The 12,021-nt window shown below is 29.1% G+C and overlaps 1 protein-coding gene across 3 annotated transcripts in view; it reads right to left on the bottom strand.

Annotated features, from left to right (window-relative positions):
• The window catches only part of Apoltp (Apolipoprotein lipid transfer particle), a 159,110-nt gene that overhangs the window by 136,281 nt on the left and 10,808 nt on the right, over nucleotides 1-12,021 (bottom strand). For all 3 annotated transcript variants that reach the window (XM_076404794.1, XM_076404795.1, XM_076404796.1), the window contains exon 2: nucleotides 7,067-7,114. In XM_076404794.1, coding sequence (XP_076260909.1) covers nucleotides 7,067-7,114 — 48 coding nt within the window. The remainder of the gene's footprint in view (nucleotides 1-7,066; nucleotides 7,115-12,021) is intronic.

Here is a 12,021-nt window from a genome sequence, read left to right as displayed (position 1 = left end):
GCCGTATGCTGGCGGAGGTATTAAATTATTTTGGAAATTTAAAATATATAACACCACGTATGTTTTGGTTTTTTTACAAAACGTCAGCATTGTGAGGAATGTAAAAACAGAACCAATTTAGTAGCAAGAGAATATCATCAGTTGGTCATAAAACTTCAACTCATAAAAATTATTAACAAAATTATAAACGGTTTTATAACTAAATCCTTATCATAGTTAGTCAATAACACAATAACGTATTAAATTCGATACAATTTTAACTTCTTGACTGAGTTATCAACAATCAACAATAAGCTGTATAATTAGATCAAGAGGATCTTTTGTCTGTAATTGTTTTCCACTAATTATCGAAACGTTATCCATGGTTATAGTTATCCACCCTCATGGATCCAGCAACAAGCATATAAGACTAATTACAAGTTACATTAATTAATAATTAATTACTTAATTTCAATAGCATAACATTAACAAAAATAAATTGCTTTATAACAAAATCCATATCATAATTAGTTAACAAAACTATAACGTATTAAGTTCAATACAATTTTAACTTATTGGTTATCAATAGTCTACAATATATTGAAAAATTAGATTAAAAGAACTATTTGGAATAAAAATAACAGTTTTAATTGCAATGATATTGTAAAAATAAACTACCAAATCGTCTGTACTATATAGTAAGCCATAATATGTAGATAAATAGAGACAAAGAAGCATACATTGCATTATAATTAAATTTATATGAAAGTAATATATACTAAAATCCAATATAATCTTAACCCCTGTATGGAAAATATATATATCGAGTGAAGTTCAAATATGGAGCAGCTGAACGGAACATTCAATTGTTTTAGGGGATAAAATTCGTAAAGGGGTTGTACGCGCTATAAAAATAGAGGAACTGTGTGCGATACAAACAAGAACTGTCACTTCAAAATGCCATTATGTTCGGCGTTACAGTGCACTATACATTTCCCAAGGCAAAAAAAAATCACTGGGAACTTAGTAAGTGTGTACAATAAGATAGCGCCTTATGTATACGATACTATTGTGTATTACACTTCATCTTTCTGGCATTATCATCTGCCACTTTGTCATTTTCTTGCCTTCGCCTATTGTCCATAATATACATTTTCGTTGTTCAGCGAAAATTTACTTCCCATCCTTTAGAAATATTTTATTGCCGGCGTAGAGTTTTTTCATCTTACGTCGTATTTTATTTTGTTAATTAAAATGGATAAAGGACGTGTTAGATATGGAGGAACAACATTTTTTTAAATATATATAGTAATACCTAATACTATATTTTATGGCATTAAAATTATATTGTGCTCAGTAACAGAAAAATGGCTCATCAAACTCAATCAGTATATATATATATATATATATATATATATATATATATATATATATATATATATATATATATATTCTGTCTGTATATAGTCACGAATGGAAATACAGCTAAATATCTTGATATTAACTTTTGGTGTTAAATGCTGATGGAAGTCACATGTTAAGAAATAATGTGGACAACTCAGACACAAAATTGTACTCCTTATTGGGTAGATATTGAGCCCTGTCAGTATGTAAAAAGCTTTTACTTTATGAACAAATCTTGAAACTAGTGTGTACTTTTGGTAAATTTTTGTTTAAACTCTGGGGTAGTACCAGCCAAACCAATACAAATATCATACAAAGGTGTCAAAATAAGGCATCACGAGATATAGTTGATGCTCCATGACACAGTCCTAATGACAATCTGCATAAGCACCTGAATGCAGAAACTGTCGATAACGTTACCAAATACTATGCCGAAAGACATGAACACAAGCTCCACTTGCACGTGAATGTTGAGGTTCTCCAGCTCCTAGATAATGATGAAATAGTCAGAATATTACAGAGAGTAAAACAATTGGATCTAGCTCAGTGAAGTTTAAAGTAAAAACCAGTGCACATTAAAAATAGATGTTAAGCCCAATGTGTCGTAGAATAAGATAATTTGTAATTTTAAAACCGTAGCAAATTAAGATAAAGACTAATAGCTTACTAATGTTAATTTACTAGATTGTTATAATAAATAATTTTAAATAATTATGATTTTGTCGTGCCTCTTAATATACCAGGTGTGCCAAAAAGTGATCACTAGTTTTTTTGATTACACATAACTTGAAGAAAATCAAATGTATTTATTCAAACTATTGGCCATTTGATTCTATATATATTGCCCATTTTTCTGTCAATCATCCCAACAAAAAAATGATTCAGGATCGGACAGGGCAAGGTCTGGCGTTTACGGTGGGTGCGATATATTTCATCTAAGTGCTTTCAAAGCTCCCTTGATTGGTTTTACTTTATGAAACTGCGTGTTATCGTGCCATAAAATCACTTTGCCGTGGCTTTCGATTTTCTCTGCCATTCTGGACGTTTTTCGATCAATGAATGGTTCAAATATATCATTTGTCGTCGACAGCGATCACTGTTAACTGTCTCATCAGGTTTAAACAGCTTGTAATATACCAGGCCACTCTAGTGCCACCAAATGCAGTGCGTTGTCTTGCGACCAAAACGATTTGGCCTTGGCTCAATCGACCCAGCTTCGCCAGGTGGTAACCATAGATTTTTGGCGCTTAGGCTTTTCAAAATAAATCCACTTTTCATCGCCCGTCACTATTCAATGCAGAAATGACTTCCGATCATGCTTTTAAAGCAACATTTCACAGACGATTTTTCGATTTTCCATTTGCCTGCCATTCAATTGATATGGCAGCCATCTTCCCATCTTTTGAATTTTCCCCATTACCAATCGTTTCTTAGGCCACATTGAAAACTTCCGCCAATTGTTTTTTCTTTGGGTTGGGTCTTCATCCAATCACTTTTACAGTTTCGCATCTACAAACTTTTTCGGTCTTCTAGACATTATTTGTCTTGTACATCGAAATTACCACTTGTGAATTTTCAAAACCATGTATTCAGGATTTGAGTATGCTCACCGTTAATTTCTACCAGCAAGAGATGACTTTCAGCGGCTTTTTTCATTTGATTAATTAAAAATAATAATACGTGCCTCAGATGTAAGTTTTCAAGCTCGAAACTTGTTATTTTCAAAGACGTATAAATCTATGACGGTGTCACTTTCGCAAAATATAACATATATAGCTTATATATGTTATATTTTGCTTATATATGTTATATATATTAGCTTATATATGTTTAATATATATATATATATATATATATATATATATATATATATATATATATATATATATATTGTCCTTGCTGGACGATTTGATGTTAATCGAAGGCATGCTGCTGCGGACCACAGGACAGGCCTATTAGTTTTATGGATAATAAATAACAAAATATGGGTCAGCTCATATATCATGCCAGAATTCACCCTACTGTTGTCGAGGTGTGTTAAAATCGGATTAGATTTTGCACTCGCAACAATATTCCCACATAAAAAAAATCTGTCCCGGATCTATTCAATTACATCAAATATAATTTTCTACGTTATACGAGGTTATACTGAAATATTGAAAAGGAACAGCGTCGAGGGAAAGATGACAAACGTGATAAAATTCGTCATTTGGACTGATAAAAGTGAAAATATAATTGATAGTATATATTTGAAAATATTATGTATTTTAATTTTCATACTGTTAATTTTTTTGGTTGAAAGCTTGTTTACGACAGATTAACAATTAAAAATCATTAAATAATATGCATGTATGTATGTAAACTGAAACAATGTCATATTTCCGCATATCTTGTTGAATTAGTAATACAGATAAAGATTGTCGCATAAATAATAAAGAAAAATTTGTGAATAATTTGAGTATTTGGTGGATCGGCAGCATGTTGCAGAAAAACTGCTGATTCTACGAGATGGTATGAACTATTTGAACCAATCTAGGAGATATTCTTGATAGTTTTGATGTAATATCCATCATTAAATCTTTAAAAACATGCGGAAAATCGTAAAGAAAAAAACACCAACAACCTCTTAAGTCATTACTATATTTCGAAATCCATCCACAAATTTCTAGCTACCACAAAACATCCATAATAAAACTAGCTGCGCTAGCCAGTACTCCACTAAAGCTTTCTACATAGTTTACAAGAAACCCACACCTTCACATATGTTACATCATCATTCATCCCAAAAACTATCCATTTCTTAGAGAATGAACCTCTAATGATCACATCTATCATTTCTTAAATCGGATACAGCTTGAGAGATATAAACAAAGGGCAAATAAGCAATAAACAACAGACCTGCCTCTGTGAAAGGTCTCCCATGGTGTGAGAGACTGTACGTAGAAGGAACTATGAGGATAAAAAAGATTAACACTGTATAAATACAGATCCCAAAATAATGTCAGTAAATACAAATACTATATATAAAACCAACTTTGTGTGTTGAATAAGAATGAAGAAAATTGAAAATAGGTTCAACGAAGTAAAATAATCTTTAGAAGCCAAGAAAACTGAAGCTAATTATTTTAGTACTTCAGATGAAGAAAAAGTTCTTGCTTATATAAAACTGATTCTTGTTGATAAAAACCGTTTTGAGTCAATGAATCCACTAATTGGTTCTCAGTGAAATAATGGAATGATTATCCATATTCTAACATAGATGTTGATGGTCTATGAAGTAGATTTATGGTGGTATGTATTAAGTGGGTATTTTCTCGTCGTTGGTGTTTTCCCATAAAAAATACTGATATAAATTTAAGTAGAAGCAGAATTTTTCCACATATTTCGGGATGTCATACTGCCACATCAATAATTAGAACATTGCAATGTTTATTTTAAAATGGCTTCCAGATAACACTGACTTAGTTCCACTTGAGATGTATGATACCAAATTAAATGAACATTTCGAACCTATCTTGAACATATCTTAAACCAAAAAGGTCCCAACACTCAATGGCAATGTTCACTTTTTTACTTCTTTTGTAAAATGGCTCAAATAAAATAAAAAATATTTTAAATCATTCTAACGAAAATAACAAATAAGCTGATTAGTTATGACCTTATAGGATCGAAATAAAACTTGTTTCTGTTATCTTTGTTAAATTTGTTTCGAATAGAAGTAATGGCCGCTTCTAATAAATATTTTTGCAAAATAAGTAACAATTACAGTATATGAGATATTGTACTATGATTGAACTAGTTCTTTAAATTCATTTATATATAAAAATTAAGATGGTATGTCTAAATATGGATAATAGGAATGATGACAATAATCAAGACTAACAAAAAGATTGTATTTATATAATGAAATTTAATAGTCTAACTAAATATAATAAAAATGAACTTATTTTCATATTTAGATCGAGATTAATAACTTATTTGATAAAATATAATATAATAATTGATTTTATAGGTATATCGATATATTTTTAACAAAACTAGTCGAATTTTCAAATAATTTCTGAGTTTCTTGATCATTTGATTATTTAATATCTTCGGTTTTATAAAATCACACGCTGTTTATATACATTAGAATTCATAATTAATAAGCAAATTTGATATGTTGGTACCCAACTTCATTAATTTCTAACTGTACATGTCTTGCCTCCTAATATACCAGGTGTACCCGAAAGTGATCACTAGTTTTTTTGATTACACATAATTTGAAGAAAATGAAAACATGTATTTATTCAAACTATTGGCCATTTGATTATAAATATATTGCCCATCTTTCTGGCAATGTATGGATGCCATCCCAAAAAAAAAACGATTCAGGATCCGACAGGACAAGGTCTGGCTTTTACGGTGGATGAAATTTAATAGTCTAACTAAATATAATAAAAATGAACTTATTTTCATATCTAGGTCGAGATTAATAATTTATTTGATAAAATATAATATAATAATTGATGTGATAATATAGTAATTGATATATATATATATATATATATATATATATATATATATATATATATATATATATATATATATATATATATCGATATATTTTTAACAAAACTAGTCGAATTTTCAAATAGTTTCTGAGTTTCTTGATCATTTGATTATTTGGTACCTTCGGTTTTATAAAACCACACGCCGTTCATATACATTAGAATTCATAATGAATACGCAAATGATATGTTGGTACCCAACTTGATTAATTTCTAACTGTACACATGATGTCGATGTGAACAAATAATATACTTTTAAGAAATAGGACTAAATTCATGGGACTAATAAAGAATTATTGATATTGATATTACAGAATTGGAAATGCTATATATATATATTTATAATACGTATTAAACATCACTAAATCAATTTCATGTTACTAAAGAAAAGTGATGTATTACCAAATTAAGTAAATTGAATGATTTTGTTTTAATTTTAGTGGAGTTAAATTTAATTACGAACACGATAACAGATCAAATATTAATAATCAATAATATTGTAGTGGGCGTTGCGAATATCGAGGCCTTAGTTAATTACAGTTGTCAGAAATACATTTACAAAATCCATTCGAACGCAACAGCAATATAGAACGATTTTAAAACGGACAAAATAAGCGATAGAAATTTAAATAAATAATTTCCAATGCGGATATTACATCTGCGGGCTAAAATTGTGTTGAAAATTATTAATAAGTGCATAATTGAATTGTTGTTGTTGTCATATTTTTGCCTTGTCCGTGATATAATCAGAGGAAAATTTAAACCATACCGGAAACTAACAAAACAATTAATTTTATAATTTTAAATTCGAATTAAATTAATTAATATATAGATAGATGACGTATAACAGTGTATACGCGAAATATTTTTAATTGACAATTAAAATATTGCGATAAAATTGGTGTTTCTATTAGAATATCCATGATAAAAAAAATCCGGAATTAAGTTACAACAGACGTCCTTATAAAACGGTTAAGGAATTAGACAGAATATATCATTTTACTTGACAGATTAGAGTCATTATGCTCGATCCTCAACGTCGTAATAATCTAACAAATTACAGAACGATTTTTCGAATATAGGAAAGGGATTTTTGGGGAAAATTTTTTGTCTAGTTAAGTGATTATTCTTACCTGTACTACATGATGGTACTCCACAAACCAATGGATCTTTCAGCGGATCTAGAATAAAACAAAAGTTATTAGTTAAACGTATATATAAGGTTTGGGAAAACGAATTTTTGTTTTTCCTAATACATGATTTAAAGTTGTATATATCTAGTATACTATCTAGTAATTATTCAGTGAAGTCACCCTATAACGCTTTTGACAGGTAAAACTTTATAAAATATTCTAAATATCAAGATAGCGTAAATATAAAAGTTACAAAAAGTTACTCAGTGGGAGTGAACATTTATTTATAAAATATATTATTATTTAATAATATGAATATTATTATATGCGCCACATATTATCGATAATTGTTTAAAACATTTATAAAAAAATCGCTGTTTCGAAAAATTTATGAAAAATGTTGGCCGCATGTAATAAATATAGTTGCAAAATAACTTATAATTACAGTATATGAGATATTTTACTATGATTAAACTAGTTCTTTAAATTCATTTATATATAAAAATTAAGATGTTATGTCTAAATATGGATAATAGGGATGATGACAATAATCAAGACTAACAAAAATATTATATTTATATAATGACATTTTATAGTCTAACTAAATATAATAAAAATGTACTTATTTTCATATTTAGGTCGAGATTAATAACTTATTTGATAAAATATAATATAATAATTGATTTTATACATATATTGATATATTTTTAACAAAACTAGTCGAATTTTCAAATAATTTCTGAGTTTCTTGATTATTTGATATCTTCAGTTTTATAAAACCACACGCTGTTTATATACATTAGAATTCATTATTAATATGCAAAATACATTATTTTGATATATTGGTTCCCAACTTCATTAATTTCTAACTACACACATGACGGCGATGTGAAGAAATAATATATTTTGAAGAAATACGCTTTTGACAGGGAAAACTTTATAAAATGTTTTAAATATAAATATAGCGTAAATATAAAAGTTACAAAATGTTAGTCAGTGAGAGTGAACATTTATTTATAAAATATATTATTATTTAATAATATAAATATTATTTTATGCGCCACATATTGATTATTTTTTAAAACATTTATAAAAAATCGATTTGTAAAACCCAAAAATAAAGTAAAATGGTTTTTCTCTAAGCCATTATATGCGGAATTATTGTCTAGTAATAGAAATTCCCAGAGACATAACCCTATAGTGAAGATAATTTAAACCAATTTAGTCGGATTTTATTCGAATGAATAAGCAATAGGTTGATTATCAGGTAAATTACCTCAATATTATGTATTCGCCTTGAATTCGACTGACTATCTAGGTTTTGTGTTGAAATATTCGAACTAAAACTATTTAATCATGAATATTTCTCTAAAGACAATTGATGTAAATTCAAAACTATTTTCTAATATTATAAATTCAACATAGAGAAAAATTACCAGATATTTTTTAAATAATCTAGTTTTTTTTCAGTTTTTTCTTGCTAATATTTTCATTTGATTCACATATCCTCGAATTGTCCTAGCTATTTAAGCTATTCAAGCTTATACTGGGGATAATTTCATTTGTGGTAAATAGATTCACCAAACCGGTCTCTTTTCTATAAATACTACTAGTATCAACGATATTTTCAGATGTTATGTATTTTTGTATTATGATTTTTTTATCACTTATCTTACTTCTTGTTTCTTGTAACTAACCTTTCATTTTTGAACTTTTTAATCCTCCAAACCATTTTATATCAAAGACATTAAAATCACCACTTTCAAATCGTTAACACTAAAATCAGTAGTTGAGATATGAGACAGCAGATGGGCTTTGACAGAAAATGTATTCAAAATCAAACAACAAATGTTATGAATTTCGAAAATGCAATTTTGGGAATTCCATAATTAACATTTGTATACACTGAGAAACTCAATAAGACTAAATGAGTGGGCTTGCTACTGTCCACCTACTGTTGCGATAGTTGCAGACTCGAATCCTGCTGGGGCATGGTCGTAAATTAATGTTTGTGGTTGTCCTAGGCAAGAGTATAAAATCCGACAAGGAAAATTATCCCAGTCACGCCAGTAACCAGGCTGGGTAAGACCGGATGTCTTCTGGGATGATTTCTAAGTTGGTCACTCGCCAGTCGGTAGGTTTAATGCCGAGGACTGTGGTCCATGGCACTGGAGCCCACGTTAAATCTATAGGTCCAGTCCAGATAAACCCCTACTTGGTAAAAGGAGACTTTAAAATATTAAAAAATTAAAAACAAAAATACTAAATGAAAAACTATTATTTTATTTAAGTAACGGACATATCACTGATGAAAATAAGCACAAGGATTTCGAATAAGGGAGAAAAATTAAGTTGGTAAGCTCTAGGCCAATATATTTAACGTATCCAGAGCTATTACCAATTTCATTAAAATTAATACAGTTATTTAAAAAAAAAATTATAATATATTGTTATTTGATAAATACGATTTAACTCGGCGGTAGAGAAAATCTAATATCATGAAGGCAACTAGATTTTCTTATTTATTTTCAGCCATAAAGACAAGACAATATTTTTCTAGTCGAATAGTAGTGAAAGGCGAGTTTATTGTTCCCATTTGAACACTTAAAATTCCGAAACTAAAGATATATTCGAACTACATTAATTCTACGTACTAGAGTAGACATCAAATCTAATATTGAATGTTTATTTTTGATTAAATCACCGAATAAATTGTATTAATATTTATCGGAATGTATTCGATATACTGAAATATCAAAATTATTGAATATTATCCATGACCGACAGTTTTTGTTAACCGTATATATTAAGTTGAATAACTTGACTGTTTTTCTTTTATTATTATTATTTGTTTGTTAAGTTTAAGGAAAGAAATGGTGTTCAAAATCGTGCTGATTTCCTCAACTAATACGCATGCGTAGTTTCAATTTGTTGATTTTATTATGTCAACTCAAATTAAATTGAAACAGTGATTCCTACTAAGGTTTATGATAATTTTCAGGATGAATATAATAGTTGATCTACTATAAGTTGTCCTACATTCATGTTTATTTTTGTTCACTTAATCTTTGTGTTTGAGGAATATGTAAAAAATTATAATTTTGCTATTACTGCTGAATATCTCCTCGTTAGTTTTAGAAAGTAATTTTAAAATTTTTCAACTGTATTACCATTTTTTTAGAAATCAAATTTATCTGTAGCTATTTAACTGTAACTGTAACTGTAATATTTTAAATAAACTAGAAATTTAGGTAGCAAAACAGGCAATCATCTTATTCTTCTTCGTCAGTTTTTATTGGGTCACCAAATACAGATCACTGTTACTTTAAGATGAAAGTCATGACTTGACTTACTTCTATTCATACTGATATATGTCCAGTAATAACGCAGGAATTGTTTTGTGTAAGAGAAGACTGCAAAGCAGTTGGTTTACATTTAGTGAATTTCTTTGATTTTGATTTTTTTTTCGAATGAACATTCTATGAAATAATGATTAATTAAGATATTAGAGGCACGATGGAGTATGGCCGCTTTTTGATGAAACTTTTTTTTAAATTTATTTAATGCATTATTACTAGTCGTTTCTGTCTAAACTACAATTTATCTTTATGCTAACTTAAATCTAGGTATATAACTAGAACGACCCATCGGCCCTAACTCAGTCTCTGGTGAAATAATGTTTATACATGTCACTGCTGAAATTTTTAATATATGCACCTCACTACACAACACTACACAAGATCAGATGGTTTGATTCTTTTGAGTCTGTGTCCTGTTCTGGTGGTATCCAAATGTTGCAATATTTCCATATTCGTATGAGAATTCGTATGAGTCTTTCCTCATGTCCCCTTGCAATTCTCTTGATTTCTTGACTGACTGTGGGTATCTGAAGGTCTCGATGTAGGTAATCAGTCCTATAGTATTTGGGTTCACCCACAATACCTCTCAGGACTTTGTCCTGAAGAATTTGTATTTTATTTATGTTACTCTTTGTAGAACATCCCCATAATTGAACTCCGTATGTCCATATAGGTTTCAATATTTGCTTATATAATAGCAATTTATTATGTACTGATAATTGTGATTTTCTTCCAATTAGCCAGTACATTTTCCTATATTTCCATTCCAGTTCTTTTCTTTTCTTCTTTATATGTTCCTTCCAGTGAAGTTTTGAATTATGTGTGAATTTTGATCGAGATTCATTCCGAGATATTTAGCGTTGTTGCTATATGAAATGATAGTGTTATTTAATGTTATTGCTGCTTGTACGGTCTGTTTATAGGTGAACTGCACATGTACAGATTTACTTCCATTAATTCTTCTTTTGATGAAGCTAAAACACGTAAGAAATCTTGATATAATTCAACAGTTGTTTGATTATTTAGCCTTTGTATTCCTCCACCTCTTTGTTGAATTTCTATGTTAATATTTATGCATGTTCTTTAATTTATGTGGCCAATTTGTAACTGTTAAGTTCTGGTATGCTTTCCAAATGTATACCTTTCTTAGTTGTGATTTTCTGTGTTTCCTCTTATGGTCATTATTAATGAGTAGTAATCATTATTATTTCACGCCTTGACACTCTTGTGTCTTGTATCGTATCTCAGTTGTCAGTTCTAAGTCTCCTAGAATGCATAATTTTCCTTCAGCCTGAGCAGTTTCATATGCCCAAAACTTTTACTTTGTGGTTCACTTTTCCTTCTCATCTCTCCTGTTATTATCCTAATCCTTTCTGAACATGTTACGTGTTGATCTATTTACTATACAGCCTACTCCTGTATACATACACACATTTAGTTTTTTTTTCAATGTTTTTCTGATATTGCCGTGTAGCTTTTGAAGACATAATTACTCTACTACATATAATTGTATTAATAACTGTCGAGTAACTTGCAACTTCATTTTGATCGAAATAATATTCTGTTTGGGTTCTAGTTTCATTAAAGCTTCGGTTA

The sequence above is a fragment of the Rhynchophorus ferrugineus genome, unplaced genomic scaffold, assembly GCF_030347505.1.
Source record: "Rhynchophorus ferrugineus isolate W39M unplaced genomic scaffold, kcgeb_rfMv2 rfM5, whole genome shotgun sequence".
In the NCBI taxonomy this organism is placed as follows: domain Eukaryota; kingdom Metazoa; phylum Arthropoda; class Insecta; order Coleoptera; family Curculionidae; genus Rhynchophorus; species Rhynchophorus ferrugineus.
The sequence above is the reverse complement of the archived record's forward strand: the minus strand, read 5'-3'. Positions and strand labels throughout refer to the sequence as shown.